Source organism: Microcaecilia unicolor, chromosome 4 (assembly GCF_901765095.1).
Source record: "Microcaecilia unicolor chromosome 4, aMicUni1.1, whole genome shotgun sequence".
Taxonomy (NCBI): domain Eukaryota; kingdom Metazoa; phylum Chordata; class Amphibia; order Gymnophiona; family Siphonopidae; genus Microcaecilia; species Microcaecilia unicolor.
Window position 1 is genome coordinate 53,528,169 of NC_044034.1, and position 22,391 is coordinate 53,550,559.

General features: G+C 45.3%; 1 protein-coding gene across 2 annotated transcripts in view; it reads right to left on the minus strand.

The window, feature by feature from the left end:
• DCUN1D5 (defective in cullin neddylation 1 domain containing 5) overlaps window positions 1–22,391 on the minus strand; it is a 75,359-nt gene that overhangs the window by 5,630 nt on the left and 47,338 nt on the right. For both annotated transcript variants that reach the window (XM_030200250.1, XM_030200249.1), the window contains exons 7-9: window positions 18,998–19,106; window positions 18,797–18,901; window positions 332–434 (exon numbers count right to left, since the gene is read on the minus strand). In XM_030200250.1, the coding sequence (XP_030056110.1) occupies window positions 332–434; window positions 18,797–18,901; window positions 18,998–19,106 (317 nt within the window). The remainder of the gene's footprint in view (window positions 1–331; window positions 435–18,796; window positions 18,902–18,997; window positions 19,107–22,391) is intronic.

Sequence of the window (22,391 nt, forward strand, 5' to 3'; positions counted from 1 at the left end):
GCAACAACAACAACAATATATGCCTTTATTGCTGCTATTATAGAAATGTAATTATTATCAAATGATAAGCAATAAGAAATACAAGGTATGCAAATAATTTAAAAAAGAAAAAACTGAAAAGATAGTGGTGATCCTTCCACAAGCTCCCTGGTATGAATGGTAAGGTGTGATTTGTAAGATTTAAGAAATACCATCTTGTTCTCATTTAATTTTCATACACTAAAACATGAAATAAAAAAGGATTTTACACAAAGGGTATGGACTTTTCTTTCATTAAGTTTCCGTATCATGCAGAAACCAAAAACAAGAAAAAAGTAAAACATCCACTCACATGCACCATCTTCATCGTAGTTACTAAGATCCGCATGGACAGTTCTGCTAAATTCTAATACATTGAACCATTGATCCTTGTTCATAACTCGATACTTGGATTGCTAGGGAGATTAAAAGATAGAAAAAGACAATACAAAGAGAACAAGTTAAGATTTGTACTATGCTCACTGGTTTACGTTCCAGGGATATTTGTCCTCCAGGAAGTCAGTCTGAAAAGCTAAGACCCCCCACTGCTATGCTGTAGGGTTTGTGTGAGGACACGGTAACAGGGTAATATCCTCATTTACTAATATATATGATCACAAATGCCTATTATTTTCAATAGGGCCTATTTCCTGACTAATGTGCTTAACTCAAATTAACATACCTCTGTACCTCCCTTTCCCCTCCCCCATTCCCTCCTGCATATTTGGTCATCTTCCTTTCCCTTACCTCTGTCCCCTACCCCCTCCACACAAGGCCTACAAACTTGTGTCTTTGCCAGGCAGCCGGAACTGCTTAACAGCAGGATCTCTCTGACAGCTCTGCGGCTTCTTTCCCTCTGCCAGTTCCTTCCCATGTGGCAACAGGAAACTGCGACAGAGGGAAGGTCCCTGGGGCTGCCCAGAGAGCACATGATGTAAGCAGTGTCTGTGGGCCGGCGAAGATGCAAGCTTGTAGGGCCCGTGTGGGGTGGAGGAGGGGACAGAGAGAAGGGAAAGGAAGGTGCTAGACAGAGGAGGAAAGAGGGAGGTACAGATGCAATGGCAAACTCATGTGCCAATTTTGGAGTGGCAAAGTGGAGGCATGTAAGAACTGGGGTGGGGGGCATTTGCTCCCCCTTAGCAACACCTATAGCTAGCGAGGTAAAGTTCCTAGATGAAATAAGTGACTTTCATGGAGCAGCTGGTTCAGGAACCATTAAGAAAAGGAGCTATTTTAGATCTAATCCTTGATAGAATGCACATCTTTGTGCGTGAGGTAACAGTTTTGGGACCAATTGGTAATAGTGATCATAACATGATCAAAGCTGACATAATAACCAGAGTGAAGACACTAAGAAAACCTATTGCAACATCATTTAACTTTTGAAAGGGCAAGTATGATAAAATGAGTAAAATAGTTGAAAAGAAAACTAAAAAAGGTTGAAAACAAAACTAAAAAGGAGTGTCTGCAAAAGGTTAAGAGTTTAAATCCAGCATGGACGAACTTTCAAAACACATCTTCTAGAGGTGCACTGCCACTGACAAAGGTGTGCTCCTTAGTGCGTTCCTTTGCACAGTGATATGCACATGTCGGCGCTGGACATTGTAAAGAATTGGTCAAAATCGGGTTTATAGTCTTTTATATATTTTAGTTGTGTATTATGATTTTAAACATGAAGTGGAGAGGAGGTCACGTGATGCCATGCTAGTAAGGTGCTGGTGGAGCGCGCTCCTGGGCCCAAACCTCAAAGAAGTTATTTTTAGAGGGTATATCGGTGATTGGTACTGTAGGGGTATTTACCTGAGATCTCACCTTTGCTAGTCTTGGCCTATACAAGCCTGAACCATTCTTTCATAACAATATGGATTCTACAGCATGTGACCTGAATACCTCTGTAACTATCAGAAACCAGCTTGGTTACAGAAAGGATAATGCATAATGCATTTTCTGCTTCTAGAAGGCTTACCATACAATATAAGGGGATTATGATGAGATATGCACCTGGAACTTTTTATGTGAAGTCCACTGCAGTGCCTCCTAGGCTGCTCCACTATTCTGATAGCCCCCAGACATCCCAATGGCTGATTTTTGGGCATTTTTCTCTTAGAAAAATTATTTTCCAAAATAGTCCCAAGAGAAAAATGCACCGAACACAAAACATTAGAAAAGGTGATTTAGGTTAATTTAGAACAAACCTCTTACTCTGTTCATAACTATATTTTTTGCAATATAATGTAAGCCACATTGAGCCTGCAAATAGGTGGGAAAATGTGGGGTACAAATGTAGCAAATAAATAAAACATATAAATGGCAAGCGACCGACTCACCTGCAAATGCGCAGTAGAGACTTCCCTCTCTGTCCCGCCCTCGCGTCAAGACATGATGATGTCAGAGGGTGGAACAGAGAGGGAAACGGAGTCAGATGCTGCCGCTTGGAAACGAACGCGCACCAACCTCCCCCTCCCCCCATCCCTGCTGCCGCTCCCGCCCCCCTCCGTATCGGGCCCCCTGCACTGACCTGACAGCGCCTCTCACCTCCGTGTGGAAGCGCTGCAGGCAGCAACAGAGAGATCTGTTGCTTCCTGCAGCGCTTTCACACAGAGGTGAGAGGCGCTGTCAGGTCAGTGCAGGGGGCCCAGCACGGAGGGGGGAGGTAGCAGCGGCAAGGGTAGCCGGAAATCTCACCCGTTTTAACGAGGCTTAATGGCTAGTAAATAAAGAGGTATTTTTCAGGTTCAAAGAATCTACAAGAAATCCGCTCAGACCTAAAGGCGGTACGCACTGACTTGGCTGCCTTAGGTGCGGACCTGCGGGGCGAGATATCAGAGCTAGGACACAAAATGGAGGAAGTGGAGGGCAGACTGGACGACCATAGAGGCGATGGGGGCCATAGACAGGCAAATCACGGACATCTGCATTGGACAACAGCAGGTAGTTGACAAGTTAGAAGACTTGGAAAACCGGAGCATGTTTGTGCAGCGCTGCGTACGCCTTGTAGCGCTATAGAAATGCTAAATAGTAGTAGTAGTAGTAGTAGACAACAGCAGGTAGTTGACAAGCTAGAAGACTTGGAAACCCGGAGCAGACGATGCAATCTAAGATTCCGTGGCCTGCCTGAAACGCCTACATACCAAGATGCAGAGTCGGTAGTACAGCGGGTGATCAGCTCACTGCTCTCCACAACAGAGTCACCAATTACACCTAAAAAGGTGATTTTGGAGAGATCCCACCGTGCGTTGGGACCAAACAGGAACAATCTCCCAAAAGATATCATTGCCTGTTTCCAAGATTTCAAACTGAAGGAAAGAGCACTAAAAGCAGCACGACAAGCTGAGGATTTTAAATGGGACTCGCACAATGTGGAGATATATCAGGATTTGGTGGCAGCTACCTTGAAATGGCGGGCTGAGCTGAAACCAGCGACAGTCAAGCTGCAAGAGATGGGAATTAGATATCACTGGGGGGGGGGGGGGGGGGATAGGGGGGGGAAGGGATGGGGCAGGGGGTCTCCTTAGCATGTGGTGATGGTTGGGAGGGCGGGGATAATACAAAATGTTATGATGGAATATAAGTGTGCAACTGTAAATGTGCGAGGCCTTAACTCCCCGCAAAAACGTAAACAGATGTTTAGAGAAATGATACGCTTAAAGGCAGATGTAGTATTTCTTCAAGAGACACATCTAAAACGGAGCCATGAACATTTGGTGAGACATGGACGCTACCCTATAGTCCACTGTGCCTCCAGCATGGACGGCAAAAAAAAGAGAGGGGTACTTACAGCTCTCGCGCTGCCGTGGTCCATACATCAAACGGTAAAGGACACAGCGGGCAGATATGTGTTGATGGTAGCCTCCATACATAATATATACTATATTATGCTATGTGTTTATGCACCTAATGAGGGACAGAAGTTGTTTCTAGGGGAGGTGGAAAAGGTCATACAAAAACATGCAAAGGGCCAATTGTTGGTGAGGGGTGACCTAAATCTCAAGATAGATCCCCGAGTAGACAATTCTGGCGGTAATGTGTTCTATGCCAAGGGTGACAGAGCAGCCCTAAGGGCGTGGATGGCAAGATAGGGACTAGTAGATCTATGGAGGGAACGACATGGGACTGAAAGGGACTATACATTCTATGCTCCGAAATATTGTTCATATTCAAGGATCGATTATTGGATGGGTGATGGAGATGTAAGGGGGAGAGTTAGAGAGATGAATATAGAACTCTGTAGCTGGTCAGATCACTCTTTGGTGATCAAGACCCTGAAGATGGGTGGCGGGGACAAAGGACATAGATATTGGCGACAAAATGAAGCAATGCTAATGGACCCACATAATATAGTTGAGATAGAACAATGTATAGTAGAATACATTAGAATTAATGATACGGAGGATGTACAGCCCGCAAGCCTATGGTAAGGGTTGAAAGTGGTCCTGAGAGGCACTCTCACCGACCCTCTTTAACCTAATGACGACACCCTTGGCCAAATTACTATCCATTCAGAACCTCAATCCATACATATACGCAGATGACGTTATGATCTACATCCCGTTCAAACAGGACCTAATGGAAATCACCAACGACATCAACAAAAGCTTCCAAATTATGCATTCATGGGCAGATGCATTTCAACTGAAACTTAATGCAGAAAAAACAAGTCTCATACTTACTTCACAATACAACAAAAACACATTCACCACTATAACCACACCAAACCTCTCCCTTCCAGTATCAAACACTCTGAAAATTCTCGGAGTCACCGTCGATCGAAATCTCACACTTGAAAATCATGTGAAGAACACAACTAAGAAGATGTTCCACTCAATGTGGAAACTCAAAAGAGTAAAACCATTCTTCCCAAGAGCCATTTTTCGCAACCTGGTATAATCAATGGTGCTAAGCCACCTCGACTACTGCAATGCACTCTATGCTGGCTGCAAAGAACAAATCATCAAAAAACTTCAAACAGTCCAGAACACCCGCAGCCAGACTCATATTTGGAAAAACAAAATATGAAAGTGCGAAACCACTAAGAGAAAAGCTCCACTAGCTACCACTCAAAGAATGCACCATGTTCAAGATCTGCACATTAATTCATGAAATCAAACACGGAGATGCCCCGGCCTACGTCAGACCTTATCGACCTACCACCCAGAAATGCAAAAACATCATCCTGCACATTCCTTAATCTACACTTCCCCAGTTGTAAAGGACTGAAATACAGACAAACACATGTATTCAGCTTTCCATACACGGGCACACAGCTGTGGAATGCCTTACCATGTAACTTAAAAACAATTTACGAACTAACCAACTTTCGCAAATCTCTGAAGACACATCTCTTCAACAAGGCTTATCACAACATCAATCAACCATTGTAAATGCAACACATTACCACTTCACCTGATAGTTAACTGTTCTCTTTCTATGCCTATTATCCTTTTCTGTCTACAACTCCAAATGTAACTTTCTACTCGGGCATGGCGAATGCCATAACCGAACATTGCAAGCCACATTGAGCCTGCAAAAAGGTGGGAAAATGTGGGATATAAATGCAACAAATAAATAAATAAATTGCGCTACAGGCCCATCTTACTACGAAGAGGACAAGGCGGGAGTCTACTCTCAGAAAAGCATTGGAAGATCTGGAAAGAGAACATAAAACAGATCCGACAGACAGCAAAAAGGGGCAAGAAATACATCAGATTAGGTCACAACATAATGAAATACAGATGTCAGATATTGCAATACAGATGCAACAAGTGCAGCAGGAGCACTTTGAATTTGGAAACACAGCGAATAGGCTTCTGGCACATAAACTTAAAAAGCGTGCACAGCGTAACTGGATACCCAATATTACTGATAAGCCTGGAAAGTTAGTCACCCAAATAGCAGAAATGCAGCTATATCAATCAGAGCAGGCTGCGTCACTGCGGGAAATGGAACAGTATGTGCAGGAGGTGGATCTACCCAGACTACCAGAGGGGGTAGTTGGAGAGGCTATCTAGGGCCATAACTCTTGAGGAGATAGAAGAGACAATAAGGTACCGGGATTAGATGGGTTCCTTGCTCGATTTTATAAATTGTATACTAAATGGCTAGCTCCAGTGCTGCCGAAGGTCATTACCTCCTTTGATGAATTGCAAGAACTGCCATACTCTTGGAGAATGTTACAATGCGGCTCATATAGGCCAATTTCGCTTTTAAATATAGATTACAAAATCTTTACCAAAATACTTGCACGTAGGCTCCAGGGGGTGCTGCCAAAGATTAATACATGAAGACCAGGCAGGATTCATCGCAGGTAGACAGACGTTTGATAACATCAGAAGTCTGCTACATGTGATTCAATATACCACAGAGGAATCCACCCCAGTAATCCTATTCTCGGTGGATGCAGAAAAAGCGTTCGATCGAGTGGAATGGCCATTCTGCTTTACAATATTGAAACAGATAGGCATGGGAAGTAGATTCCTGTCCTGGCTCCAGTTGCTATATACTAATCCGATGGCAACTCTGAAGATAAATGGCACCCATACTAAACCGTTAGAACTCGGCCGGGGAACGAGACAGGGATGTGCGATGTCACCCCTGCTATTTGCACTGTCGATCGAACCACTAGCTAAGAAGATCAGAGAAAATGAGAATATACAGGGAGTGGTCAGAGGCAAACGAGAGCACAAGATCATGCTCTTTGCTGACGATATATTATTGACCTTAGCCCACCCAAAACACTCACTGAAGCAGGTAATGAAGCTGACAGTACAATACGGTTCCCTGTCGGGATTTAAGTACAAGTAATGCCATACTGGGAAAAGACCAAGGGTCCATCGAGCCCAGCATCTTGTCCACGACAGCGGCCAATCCAGGCCAAGGGCACCTGGCAAGCTTCCCAAACGTACAAACATTCTATACATGTTATTCCTGGAATTGTGGATTTTTCCAAGTCCATTTAGTAGCGGTTTATGGACGTCCTTTAGGAAACCGTCCAATCCCTTTTTAAACTCTGCTAAGCTAACCGCCTTCACCACATTTTCCGGCAATGAATTCCAGAGTTTAATTACACGTTGGGTGAAGAAAAATTTTCTCCGATTTGTTTTAAATTTACTACACTGTAGTTTAATCGTATGCCTCCTAGTCCTAGTATTTTTGGAAAGCGTGAACAGACGCTTCACATTCACCTGTTCCACTCCACTCATTTTTTTATATACCTCTATCATGTCTCCCCTCAGCCGTCTCTTCTCCAAGCTGAATAGCCCTAGCCTCCTTAGTCTTTCTTCATAGGGAAGTCGTCCCATCCCCGCTATCATTTTAGTCGCCCTTCGCTGCACCTTTTCCAATTCTACTATATCTTTCTTGAGATGCGGCGACCAGAATTGAACACAATACTCAAGGTGCGGTCGCACCATGGAGCGATACAAAGGCATTATAACATCCTCACACCTGTTTTCCATACCTTTCCTAATAATACCCAACATTCTATTCGCTTTCCTAGCCGCAGCAGCACACTGAGCAGAAGGTTTCAGTGTGTTATCGACGACGACACCCAGATCCCTTTCTTGGTCCGTAACTCCTAACGTGGAACCTTGCATGACGTAGCTATAATTCGGGTTCTTTTTTCCCCACATGCATCACCTTGCACTTGCTCACATTAAACGTCATCTGCCATTTAGCCGCCCAGTCTCCCAGTCTCGTAAGGTCCTCTTGTAATTTTTCACAATCCTGTCGCGAGTTAACGACTTTGAATAACTTTGTGTCATCAGCAAATTTAATTACCTCACTACTTACTCCCATCTCTAAATCATTTATAAATATATTAAAAAGCAGCGGTCCTAGCACAGACCCCTGAGGAACCCCACTAACTACCCTTCTCCATTGTGAATACTGCCCATTTAACCCCACTCTCTGTTTCCTATCCTTTAACCAGTTTTTAATCCACAATAGGACATTTCCTCCTATCCCATGACCCTCCAATTTCCTCTGTAGCCTTTCATGAGGTACCTTGTCAAACGCCTTTTGAAAATCCAGATACACAATATCAACCGGCTCCCCTTTGTCCACATGTTTGTTTACTCCTTCAAAGAATTGAAGTAAATTGGTCAGGCAAGATTTCCCCACACAAAAGCCGTGCTGACTCGGTCTCAGTAATCCATGTCCTCGGATGTGCTCTGTAATTTTGTTTTTAATAATAGCCTCTACCATTTTCCCCGGCACCGACGTCAGACTCACCGGTCTATAATTTCCCGGATCTCCCTTGGAGCCTTTTTAAAAAATGGGCGCTACATTGGCCACCCTCCAATCTTCCGGTACCACGCTCGATTTTTTTTTTTTTTTATTTGTAAGAAGTCTTTTATTGAAGATTTGCAATAAACAATGTACAATAATCATCGCTCTACATTGGTGTGTTTACAATATAGTCTCAACAAGGTGAAATCCAAGTAGGACAATGAACTGTCACAGCACAACAGTAAAATATAACTGTAGAAACTTCAACTTTGTGTTTTTATGTTTTAATAAGGAAAACATTCCCCTCCCCCTAACCCTCCTCTGAAGAATCACCCCCTTCCAAAATTAAAACCTACCCGATCCCTCCCTCCCCCTGCTTCCCTTCCCTTCATGGCTGTCTCACTTTGCATCATTCAGACTTCTCCCTTGTGTCTGTTCTAAGCATTACCCACTGCAGTAGCAAAGAACTGCCATATGTCATGCCACTTGTGCAGTTGATGTCTCCTGACTGCCAAGAGTCTTTCCATCTCACACACGTTTCAGTTTATTGTGCCATCTCTTAACCGACGGGACCCCGTGGTGCTTCCAGTGCTGAGCAATGGTTACTCGGGCAACACACACCGCCTGCCTCAACAGCTTATGCTGCGCTGCCGGCATGCCCTCTACTTTTGCAGCAAAAAGAAACACCGTCGAGGCCCACGGTATGGGCGTTTGCAACCAGCTCTGCAGCCTATTGTGAACTGCTTTCCAGAAAGCTCTCACTTTATGGCAGTTCCACCAGAGGTGCCCCATCGTCCCCCTCATACCACACCCCCTCCAGCAGAGACCTGATGTGTTTGGGTATATGCGCTGGAGGCGATCTGGAGTAAGGTACCATCTGTATAGCACCTTCACAGCATTTTCCTTTAGCGGGACATGGGTGGAAACCTTTGTCGCTTCACGTTCTATTCTCTCCCACCCCAGCACATCCAGTGTCACCCCCAACTCCCTCTCCCAACCCCTCCTGTGACATTCATACACAGGGTGCTGCATAGTAATGTATTTGTAAAGTGTACCTATCAGGCCTCTAGAAGTGGTTAACTTTTCACATATCTCCTCTAAGTAGCCTTTGGTCCCCTTGATTACCGTAGTAACGGCCTTGGTGTGAAGGAAGTGAGCTAATTGGTAGTATGCAAAATCATCTCTCAACACCCCAGGGTTTCGTGACTGCAGCTCTCCAAATTCAAGAAGAGTGTCCCCATCAAACAGCTGGTCCCATGTTCGTAGCCCTTCCCTGTACCACCTCATGACCGAGCCCTCCGTCGTCCCAGGCAGGAATAATGGGTTGTGTGCTATAGGGGCCAATCGAGTCAAGGTACATCTACCCCCCGGAAACAGCTTGTCCCAGTAATGAAGGGTAACCTCCACCGAGGGACAAACGCTCTCGGCAAGCTTGCGAAATGTCTTTGGTAACCACATAAGCGCTCCCAGCGGTGTCGTACCTGCAGAATGTTGTTCCAAGTGTACCCACTGTCTGTCTGGGTATCCCTGATACCACTCTAAAGCTACCTTTCCCTGGGCCGCCCGATAGTACCAGAAGACATTCGGGACCGCCAGTCCCCCGCGACGTCTCCCTTGATACAACAGGGCATGGGACAACCTAGGATGCTTTCCTGCCCAGACGAAACGCACCATTCTATCTTGCAATGAGGCTAGAAATCGCCTGGGCATCATTACAGGCAGCACCTGGAATAAGTATAAGATTCGAGGTAAGACGTTCATCTTAAGAATTGCTATACGACCGAACCAGGAGACCTCTAAATCTCCCCATCGTTCCATATCTGCTGCAAGGGCTCGAACCAGGCCTCTATAGTTAGCGGAGAATAAATCAGACAGGTTGGAAGTGAGGTTCACCCCCAAATATCGGATGTGTCTACCCGCCCACCGAAAGGCATGAGCATCTTTAAGTTCTGCAACTGTATCTTCCGGTAGGGAGATATTTAGGGCCTCGGATTTTGTCATATTGACTTTAAAGCCCGACACTACAGAATACTCCTCAATAAGCTGAGTAAGCCTAGGGAACGCGTCGCGGGGACGGGTAATATACAGCAAAACATCATCCGCAAAGAGTGCCATTTTATGCATTCTCCCTGCCACAGTAGGCCCTGCCATCAGCGGATCTTTCCGAACCTTAGAGGCAAATGGTTCCATGACAAGTGCAAACAAAAGAGGGGAGAGAGGGCAGCCCTGTCTTGTGCCCCTATGCAGGGAAAAAGAGTCTGAGTGACTGTCGTTGATCTTAATGCAAGCTCTAGGAGAGGAATAAAATGCTTGTATCCAGCCCCTAAACCGCGTGCCAAACCCCAAAGTCTCCAAGGTCCTATACATAAAAGGCCAGTGGACCCTGTCGAAGGCCTTTTCTGCATCTAGGCTTAAGAGGCATAATGGTCTCTGGTTTCGCTTGGCCAGGTATATAAGATCTAACGTGCGTCTAATATTGTCCATCGCCTTTCGGTAGGAAACAAAGCCCACTTGGTCAGGGTGCACTAGGGTTGGCATCAACGGTGCAAGTCTATTAGCAAGGACCTTAGCCAGAATTTTGACGTCGGCATTTAGGACAGATATGGGCCTATAAGAGCCACAGTCAGTGGCATCTTTGCCGGGCTTTGGGATCACCGCTATCCAGGCCTCCAACATTGTCCGCGGCAGATTTCCCCCCACCCCCACCTGGTTGAACATATCAGCAAGCAGGGGGGCCAATTCAACAGCAAATGTCCGATAGAATTCGTTGGGAAAGCCGTCGAGTCCAGGAGACTTGTTTGAGGGCATGCCTCCGATCGCCTCCTGGACCTCTTTAGGCGTAACAGACTTCTCCAACAATTCCTGGTGCTGCTTAGCTAGGGGGATGAGATCACTATCTTGCAGGTAGTTGTCTATTTTTTCCCCAGGGGGTTCAATCTCCTGCTCATAGAGCTTCTGATAATATTCTCTGAAGCGCTCACGAATGAATGCCGAATGACGCAACAAACCACCCCTTCTGTCTTTCACCTGCTTGATCATTCTGTCAACTTTCTGTCTTCGCAGTCGCATTGCCAATAGGCGCCCAGCTTTATTAGTTAATTCATACGATTGTACCCCTTGTCTCGCCCTTATTAACTCGAGTTGTTCCGAGTACATCAAATTCAATGCCATTCTCTCCCTACACAGGGCATCCCAGATTTGTGGCGTGGGACCAGCCTTGTGCTGTTGCTCCAGTGCCTTTATACGCCCTATGCATGTGTTTAAGCGTGATCTACGGGCCTTTGCGCGAGTACTAGCCAATTGCAAAAAATGTCCTCTGGACACCGCCTTTAAGGCGTCCCACACCACATGCATCGGTGGGCCAGAAGCTAAGTTGTGCTCGAGGTATTCTTTAAACACCTGTTTGTAGCCCTCCACCACCTGCTCTTCCTGCAACAGGCTCGTGTTCAGAGACCAGCGTCTATCTTTCACTTCAGTTTGAATATTTGGGAGAGTAACCCATATTGGGGCGTGATCAGATATCGTCACACTACCAATGCCAGCAGTTGGGCCTAACTCCACTAGCGTGGTGTCTAAGAAGATGTAGTCAATACGGGAGTATGTTTCGTGCACTGGGGAATAATATGTATAGTCCCTTTCTGTATGGTGTGTCAGTCTCCAAAGATCTAAGAGCCCCAGGGAGTAGGCCAACGAGACCAGCGATCGCGCTTCTTTGTGCCCCTCCGTCCTGACAGCCCCAGAGCGATCTTGTCCTGGGTTCATAACAGCATTGAAATCACCCCCAAGTATAAGCGCCCCAGTAGTGAAGGTCCCCAATAAGGCTTGTATTTTGTTAAAGAAATCCCCTTGTCCTGAATTTGGGGCATATATTGATGCCACCGTGAGGATTACTTGGTCTATCTTAAGTTGTAGAAATAAAAAACGCCCCCCAGGGTCTCTTTTAGTCTGTATCAACTGAGCCCCCAGTGAAGATTGCAGCAGTATCGCCACTCCTCCCCTCCTTGAGTCCGCCCCGGATGCGCAATAGACCCCTGAGTAGCCAGGGCAGGAGAGAAATTTCTCGTGTTTGCGACGCAGGTGTGTTTCTTGCAATAAAACTATGTGTGGTTTTAACTGATGGAGTTCTCCATAGAGCTTCTGTCGTTTTTGGGGCATGTTAAGTCCCTTGACATTATAGGAGACTATCTTCAGCTCAGGACACATGTCTTAACGTGTAAAAAGGAGCTAAAGTATGCAGAGAGTAAAAGCAATGCACCTCCCCCTTGTGAGCAGCACAGGTTAGTATAGCAGTAATTATTACCTATGTCTTCCCTCCTCCCACAACCCTCCCTTGTCCCTCTATCCCCATCCCTCCCCCCACATCTCCCCCCTGTTACACCAGCCAGGAGTATAAAACCCCTAGGTGGGATCCGAGTAAGTGGGTCACAACACTCCCGACACCCCAGCCAGACATCCCCTCCCCCCGCCCAGTTGCTGTCCAGCATTCAACCGCTATTGTATGCCCTCCTGCCCATCCCCCTTCAACATAGCGTTAATTCCTGTAAAGTGTATCTATACCCTTCCAGTTTCAGCCAACCGCATCATATCATTCATGCAATCCGATCAGTCCTACAGTCCCGCAGGCCTCACCTCACAGCAAGAATTAGCTGGCCATACACCAGACTTGGTCGCCGATTAGAACAGTTCCTGGCAGACCAGTGGAAGTCTGGCATAGTGGCATATATCTTTGTCCAATTACTCAGTCCAAATGTCTCTTGCCTCTCCTGAAATCTGTCCAGTCATCTCTTGTTGTTGCCTCGTCGCACTGGCCCCGATGCTCTTTGCCAGCCCTGAAGCTTGGCCATGGTGGATGATGCCAGCTCACCTGGTGGGATAGCCGAGTTCACCAGCTCTGCTGTGTGTAGGGCCTCCCATGCTTCTTGTAAGGATCTCACACGGTATTTGCTGCCCTTCAGGGCAAAGTTCAGAGAAAACGGGAAGCCCCATCTGTATTGCACTTGATGTTTTGTTAGTATGTCTAGGGCTGGCTTCATTTGTCGTCGTTGCTGCAGGGTATATTGCGACAAATCTTGGTACACCAATACCTTTGCGCCTCCAAACTCCAGGTTCTGCGCCTTCCGCGCCTTAGTCATGATCAATTCCTTGGTTTAGTATTTGTGGAAGCGGACAATAATATCTCGCTGTTGCTGTTCTTTGCGAACTCCAAGCGCTCTATGCGCTCTGTCCAGTTCCACGGTATTCTCTCCCGCTTCTGGGCCAAGTAAAGAGGCACAGATCGTCTGCACGATCTGGGTAACGTTCTCTGTTTCTCCTCCTTCTGGCACCCCTCGAAACCTAAGGTTGTTCCGCCTCCCCCGGTTTTCCAAATCATCTATCTTATATTCTAGGTCCAGTCGGCGTTTGTCCAGTTCAAGCAGCTTCTCATTATGCTTAAGCAGTGTCTCTGCCTGTTCCTCTAGCTTAAGTTCTGCATCTTCCACCCGCCCCCCCAACTCACGGAGGTCTGTGCTCAAGGAATCCATGCGTTCCAGAATTTCATCCTTCGACTGCTTGATTTCCGCCTGAATGTTCGCTAAGAACCTCCGCAGTTCAGTTGGGATACTTTTTTTGGAGGGCGGGTGTCGCTGCTCGGCCTGAGACTGGGCCGATTCGGAGTCGGAGCGCGAGGCTCGCTCTGGTGACTCGTGGCGCTTGGCGCTTTTTCCCGCCATGTTTCGCTCAGACCGCTCGCTCTCTTTTTTGCGCGTAGCGGGAGTTTTGCTCATCGCCGGTTTTGTTGAAGGGAGAATTTAATAAGCTGGTTTCGCTAAGTTTTCGCGCTCGCTGCCGTTTTTTATAGCTGTTTAAAGCTTAAATCAAGCGCGAGGAGACGGAGCTCTCAAGCTAGGCTGCCATCTCTCCCGGTGACGTCACTTCCTCTCCACCACGCTCGATTTTAAGGATAAGTTGCATATCACTAGCAGTAGCTCCGCAAGCTCATTTTTCAGTTCTATCAGTACTCTAGGGTGAATACCATCCGGTCCAGGAGATTTGCTACTCTTCAGTTTGCTGAACTGCCCCATTACGTCCTCCAGGTTTACCGTGAAGTCAGTAAGTTTCTCTGACTCGTCCGCTTGAAATACCATTTCCGACACCGGTATCCCACCCAAATCTTCCTCAGTGAAGACCGAAGCAAAGAATTCATTCAGTCTCTCCGCTACGTCTTTATCTTCCTTGATCGCCCCTTTTACCCCTCGGTCATCCAGCGGCCCACCGATTCTTAGTACATAAGTACATAAGTAGTGCCATACTGGGAAAGACCAAAGGTCCATCTAGCCCAGCATCCTGTCACCGACAGTGGCCAATCCAGGTCAAGGGCACCTGGCACGCTCCCCAAACGTAAAAACATTCCAGACAAGTTGTACCTAAAAATGAGGAATTTTTCCAGTCCATTTAATAGCGGTCTATGGACTTGTCCTTTAGGAATCTATTCTTTTGCCGGCTTCCTGCTTTTAATATACCGAAAAAAATTTTTACTATGTTTTTTTGCCTCTAATGCTATCTTTTTTTCGTAATCCCTCTTGGCCTTCTTTATCTGCGCCTTGCATTTGCTTTGACACACCTTATGCTGCTTCTTGTTATTTTCAGACGGTTCCTTCTTCCATTTTCTGAAGGCGTTTCTTTTAGCCCTAATAGCTTCCTTCACCTCACTTTTCAACCAGGCCGGCTGTCTTTTGGAGTTCCGTCTTTCTTTTCTAATTTGCGGAATGTGTATGGCCTGGGCCTCCAGGATGGTATTTTTGAACAGCATCCACGCCTGTTGTACAGTTTTTACTCTCTCAGTTGCCCCCCCAAATTTTTTTTTTTACCGTTCTTCTCATTTTATCATAGTCTCCTTTTTTAAAGTTAAACGCTAACGTATTTGACTTTCTGTGTACAGTTACTTCAAGCTCGATATCAAAACTGATCATATTATGGTCACTGTTATCAAGCGGCCCCAGTACCATAACGTCCCTCACCAGATCATGCGCTCCACTAAGGACCAAGTCTAGAATTTTTCCTTCTCTCGTCGGCTCCTGCACCAGTTGCTCCATAAAGCTGTCCTTGATTTCATCGAGGAATTGTATCTCTGTAGCGTGTCCCGATGTTACATTTACCCAGTCTATATTTGGATAATTGAAGTCACCCATTATTATCACATTGCCCATTTTGTTCGCGTCTCTGATTTCTTTTATCATTTCTGTGTCTACCTGCTTATCCTGGCGAGGCGGACGGTAGTACACTCATATCACCGTTTTTTTCCCTTTTATACATGGAATTTCAACCCACAATGATTCAAAGGTGTGATTTGTGTCCTGCTGGATTTGTAATCTATCTGAGTCAAGGCTCTCGTTAATATACAATGCTACCCCTCCACCAGTCCGGTCCACCCTATCACTACGATATACTTTGTACCCTGGTATGACAGTAACTAAATGTAACTAAATCGGAGATACTTAATCATACAGTATCCCCGCGTGAGGTCAAGCTGATGCAGCCAAGTCTATCAGGTATTTGGGAGTAATGGTTACCCCTAAAATAGAGAACTTGTTTCAGGCCAACTACCCTAAGAAGGTAAAAGAGCTTTTTGCAGACTTAGATAGGTGGGAGGGTCTAACGATATTGTGGTTGGGAAGAATTCATGCTATAAAAATGATGCTATTACCAAAGCTATTGTACTTGTTTTTGGCCCTACCAATACCAATTCCCCAGGCCTTCTTCCAACAATTGAATTGAAAAATGTTTGCGTATATATGGAGGAAGAGACCGCCTAGGGTGCGTAGGACGATGATATTCCAAACACCTATGAGGGGAGGCATGGGAGTTCCTAATTTTTATCTTTATTACCAGGTGGCTCAATTAAGGGTAATGACAGATTGGGACCCAGGGGTCACTAAGAAGTGGTTGCATTGGGACAGAGCATGGATGGGAACCCGCTTTTTGGGAGATATATTATGGAGGTCGGGGAGAGATATACTGGCTGCTACACGAAGAGCACCGGTGGGGATTAGCCACCTGGCTCCAAATACGAAAAAAGGTATTTCCAGAAAGAAAGTACTTCTTACAGATGGCGATAATTGGAGCACCGGGATTCCCATTGGGAGAAGCGGAGAAAATTTACCAACAGTGGGCTTATAAAGGGCTGTATAAGCTGGGACAGGTATGGGTTAATGGGAAAGTAAAGGACTTTGGGGAATTACAGGAGGAATATGGATTGGAGGACAGAAAGTTAGTGTACTACCAGTGTCTGAGGAATAATATCCTCCGACGGGCGAGGGAGGAATTAGAGTTAGAGGAAACGAGACTGGAAACGGCGATGAGAGGAGGCGGAGGTAGGGGCAGTATAACACGGTTGAATAAGGCATTGTTAATCCTCCCAACACCACAAGAATTCTATACTGGCAGGTGGGAGGGGGTACTTCAGAAAAAATACACCTCGGAGTGGTGGGCGAGTAGTTATAGGCATTTGTTGAAGCCCTCCATCACCCAGTCACTAATTGAAAATGGTTATAAGATACTGTACTGGTGGTATTATACGCCGGACAGGTTACAAAAGATATACCCACAGGTCTCAGCAGATAGTTGGAGGGAATGTGGAGGGCGAGGAACATTCATGCACATCTGGTGGGAATGCCCAAAGGTACAGACATACTGGGCCAAGGTACTTGATGTGGTTAGAGAGGTGGTAAAGGTAGAATATCCTTGCCAGGCAGAATGTTGCTTACTGCATTCGAGGCCCCCGAAAAGCCAGATGCACTGCCATAAGTTGGCGATCCAATTCTTTGTGGCGGCGAAGGTGGCATTGGCAAGAGCTTGGAAACAATTGGCGGTCCCAACTATGCAGGTGGTAGTGGGCAGAATGGACTATCTTCATCAGATGTCGAAATTGACAGCTTTGAGAAAAGGGCAGCTCCACTTATTTCAGAAAATTTGGCAACCATTTGAGCACGCGAGAGATGGATTACTAGGTTCACTATAGTGCTGGGAGGAGAGGGAGTGGGGAGGGAAGGGTAAATAATGGATAAGATGTGTTATTGGTAATAGGTCACAAGTTTTGACTCATGTTATATAACTAATGTATTTCCATGTGGATATGAGGAATGTTATGCAGAAACTATTGAATAAAATAAAAATAAAAATTTAAATAATTTAAAAAAATGTATGAGACACTGTATGCAGGATAGCCTTCTTGAGGGAGAAGAGCACATACAGCTTGCTTGACTATTCATGGCACTGGACTGGGGAGAGGGGAGGGGGGACAGAGGGAGAATATGTTGGTATATTGTCGAAGGAGACAAGAAAAGTAGAGAATTCAATACGGGAGTATAAAACAAAAGATCCCATAAAGATGAAAATCCAGGAAAACACCTTTATTTACACCTCTGGGGTTAAAAAAAAACCTGGTGGGTGGAAAAAATGGTGCAGATATATAAAACGGACAAAGCAGCAATAAACGCAGTAAGCCTCAAAAGTGCTCTTTTAATTTACACTGTGGTGTCTTGTGGCGCTCTTGAAGTTTACTGCATTTATTGCTGCTCTGGCCGTTTTGCTACCAATATTTGTTGTGATTGCGGCACATATATAATCCTGGTTCAATATCATATATCTGCACCATTTTTTCCACCAACCTGTGTCTTTTTGGCCCGAGGCAGGCAGTGTTGTCATGCCGAAACACGGTTCCATGTCGGGTCTTTGCTGGTGTCAATAAAGGTGTTTTCCTGGATTTTCATCCGTGTGAGATCTTCTGTTATATACTCCCGGAGCTGATACTCATGTTGCATTCTCTACTTTTCCAGTCTCCTTTGGATTTCCGTAGGGGTGTTTTTCTGTTGTTGCTTGCCATGGTATATTGTCGAATCCGGCATGGTAAAAGGAACCATATTGTACCATGCTATCTTTGGGGTCCTTTTACCAAGCTGCAGGAAAAAGGGCCCTGCACTAGCAGAGGGGGCTGCTTTTCCTGCACACCAGAGTCCTTTTTACCGCAACAGATAAAAAGGTCCCCAGTACACATGGCCATGCAGAAAGACAACTCTTAACTCATGGCCATGCGGCAAGGAGCATCTTACTGCCACCAATTGAGGTGGTGATAAGGGCTCCCGCACTAACTTGTCAGTAACCAGGCAGCAAGTGACGATACACGATTACCATGGGGTTATCACCAAGCAAGCCATTTCCGGGGGTTTTCTTTTTTCCCTGGAAATGGCACGCGCTCAGGTGAAAGCGAGCATTAAGCCCGCGTTGGGCTCACCGCCGCTCTGTAAAAGGATCCCTTTGTATTTTAATTACTATTTTGGTCAATCAATAAAAAAAGGGAATTGGAAAAAAAATCTAGCACTGAAAGCAGTTTCCATACATGAAGCCAATACTGAGGAGCCAAGAACCCTGCGAGGTAAAGATGAGACCACTGGTTAATATTGTAGAAAGACTTCCCAACAGCTATAAAAAGAGAGCTCCACTATGATCCATCCAATATAAATATTCCTGTATGCCAACCACTAGAAAAAATAGAATTAACACAAAGAACGCATACCTCTAAAAACTGAAAGAATACTGAGAAGAGGGGCCACGTTCTTCCAAGTAGAAGAGCCAACATAGACTTTGCAGTGTCAATATCTAGACTTCTCTGGTCTTTGTCCTACAGATTAAAACAAAAGATTAAATACAAAATTCTTGGTCTAAAAGCATTTCACTAGCAATGACTTTAAATAAATAAGCTTGGGACTGAACTTACCCTTGCAAAATCAAAAGCATATCTGTATATGTTCTTAAAAGATGAAATATCATTCAGCTGCAAGCGCAAATAGTCAAATTTACTCTGTAGCCTCTCTATGCAGTCGCATCTTGAAATAAAAATAAAAAATATTGTCATGTGTTACAGAAGATGACATCTTAAAATTTCAAAATTAAAAGCTTTGATATAAAAAGTTCCAAGATTCAAGGCTCAATATTTCTAACATTAAAAAAAAGGAAACTCTTCCAAATAATAAAATTACAATATTACAGAAAATGTCTGAGAAATGTATCAAGGAAGGAGGTGCATTAGTCTCATTTTTAAAGTAACTTTAAAGTTGCCTATGAATGATTATATTATATTCTATGAGAAAAAGGCAGCTAGTCCCATTTTCCCTTAATGACAGAGGAAAATATTTTGGTTATTGTCGTAATCCACTATATATGTAGGAAAAAAAGGGCCAGACAAGATCTAGGTGAAATCTTTTATGCTAGACTAATTTAATATACCACTGACTAGCTGTCAAGAGTGACACTGCCTTTATCACCAACCTACCAGAATAAGAGGCGATAATTAGATAAAGAGAAGGCGCCACAAGATAGTACCAAACATTTTCCTCAGGAGTGGTCCCATAATGCTAATGTTAAATTTGCTACCATTCTCCCCAAACAATTAAATAAGGCTACTTATGGGCACCCATGGAGCAACCAAATTAACAAGCATTATGATTCCCCTAGGTTGGAAACTTAGGCCTAGTGAATGCCAGGTCAGCCAGGGAAATTTTCCTATAATTCAAAGAACTGGCTGGACAAAACTAGGGACATCCTATTGACTGAACTATGCCCAACAGGATTCAACATCCGGCATCAACTAAAATCAGGGAAGCAAGATGGAGGGGTAGTAGTTCTGACCTGAAAGAATCAAACTGAGCAGTCGTCATCCCCACAAGAATGATACTTAATCCAGCTAAGAGATGAGGAAAAGCAGAGTCAGATATCTGAAATGCATACTTAGCAATGGCCTTAGAAAAAAAAATCAGCCCCACAAAAGAAGGCCTTAAGCCCACGCAAAACTTGTCCGTTGGCTCTCTCCAGAACTATGCGTCCTTAAGCATTAAGAACAAACTAGAAAGGAAATGGTGTAAATCTCATCCACATAAGGACACACTCAGCTAAGAAACAATGTACTGCCAAGCCTTACCAATAGCCCAAAAATATTTGTTTCAACACACTTAACAGATTGAAAACTCAACCAGGCAGTTATTTCAAATAGTAAATGCCCTACTGCAACCCCCCCCCCCCCCAAAAAAAAAAAAGAACCAGTGTCTCCCCCAGTTAACTGATCAGCAATGATTCTGCAACATATTTTGTCAGAAAATTTAAAGATCTCCATCACAACCTACAAACAATGCCACTGAGCCTCCCACTAGTTAATGACAGCATGTTCTCAACTCCTCCTCTCTCCCCCCCCCCAAATCAATGCACAACCAACTGTGACTCATTCAACCAGCTAACAAAGGAGGCGCTGAAAAAAAATCTTCAAAAGACTACAGCTGATATCTTGTTCCCTTAATATCTTGCCTATCAAAGACAGAACAGTTGGCAAGCAGAGACCTCAATGAAGGAGCCATTAAATTATGAACGCCTCTCTTTCCCTATCAGGAAAGGTCAAGGAGGCTAGCCAGCTTATAATCGAAAGAGAAAAACGCCTATATTACGACCCAAATCGGGAGATGGGCGTCTTTCTCCCGTGGGCGCCCAAATCGGTATAATCGAAAGCCGATTTTGGGCGTTTCCAACTGCAATCCGTCGCGGAAACGGGTAAAGTTGATGGGGGCGTGTTGGAGGCGTGATGAAGGCGGAACTGGGGCGTGGTTATCGGCCGAGGAGAGATGGACGTCTTTAGCTGATAATCGAAAAAAAAAGGCGTTTTTACCGCGATTTTGGGTCACTTTTTTTGGACCCTTTTTTTTCACGAACAGGTCCCAAAAAAGTGCCCCAACTGACCAGATGCCCACTGGAGGGAATCGGGGATGACCTCCCTGGACTCCCCCAGTGGTCACTAACCCCCTCCCACAAAAAAAACCCCACTTTACAAACTTTTTTTCCAGCCTCTATGCCAGCCTCAAATGCCGTACCCACCTCTATGACAGCAGAATGTGTTCTATCCTGTGATAGCCTTTCCCTGGTTCTGATGTGGCTCTCAGGTGAGTGTGACACCTTTTCTGTTATGCACACTGCAGAGTCACATCAGCAATGCATTGTGGTGGGTGTAGGGTATTGGGCTCCGTGATTCCACTAGCTTGTGGCAAATGCTCACGATGTTGGTAGTTGGTAGGCTCTACTCCCATGGTGCTTTTCCCCCTGCTTACTGGGTCAGAGTGTGCCCTGTTTTGTTTCCGGTAGTCCATGAGGTAGTGGCCATTTTTGTAAGCCAGTTTTAGATCCCTTTCACGTGTTAGCCACGTTAGAGAACTTAGTTCTTACCTTGAATGTGGCTGAAAGAGGGCATTGTACACCATTCTGCCAGCTCTGACCTACTGATCATCTCAGTATCAGGGAGACTCGTTGCCAGTGGGGCACAACCTCTGATCAGCAGTTAACTGTGAGTAAGCGTGCTTATTCCAATAAAGGACGTTTTCGGAGAGATTAGTCTTCAGGTGTCAACTGGTGTGCCAATGTTATATAGCAACAACCAGTCCTAGAGGCCTGTGTGTATGCAGGTCCCTGGAGCACTTTTAGTGGGTACCGCAGTGCACTTCAGCCAGGCGGACACAGGCCCATCCCCCCCTACCTGTAACACTTGTGCTGGTAAATGGGAGGCCTGCAAAACCCACTGTACCCACATGTAGGTGCCCCCTTCACCCCTAAGAGCTATGGTAGTGTTGTACATTTGTGGGTAGTGGGTTTTGGGGGAGGGGGTTGGGGGCTCAGCACCTGTGGTAAGGGAGCTATGCATGTGGGAGCGTTGTCTGAAGTCCACCGCACTGATCTCTAGGGTGCCCAGTTGGTGTCCTGGCATGTCAGGGGGGCGAGTGTACTACGAATCGTGGCCCCTCCCATGACCAAATGGCTCGGATTAGGACGTTTCTAGTTTCCATTATCCCTAAAAAAAACAAACACCCAGCTGAAAAACGTCTGTCCCTCCTCTTCATGTACCCGTTTTCGGACATAGACGCCCATGGAGATAGGCGTTCGCGTTCGATTATGCCCCTCCACGGCTCTTCAGCTTGGAGAAGAAACAGCTGTGGGGAGATATGATAGAGGTCTATAAAAACATGAGTGAAGTGGAATGAGTAGATGTGAACTGCTTGTTTAATCTTTCCAAAAGAACTAGGAGCATGCAATGAAGCTACAAAGTAGTACACTTAAAACAAATCAGATAAAATATTTCT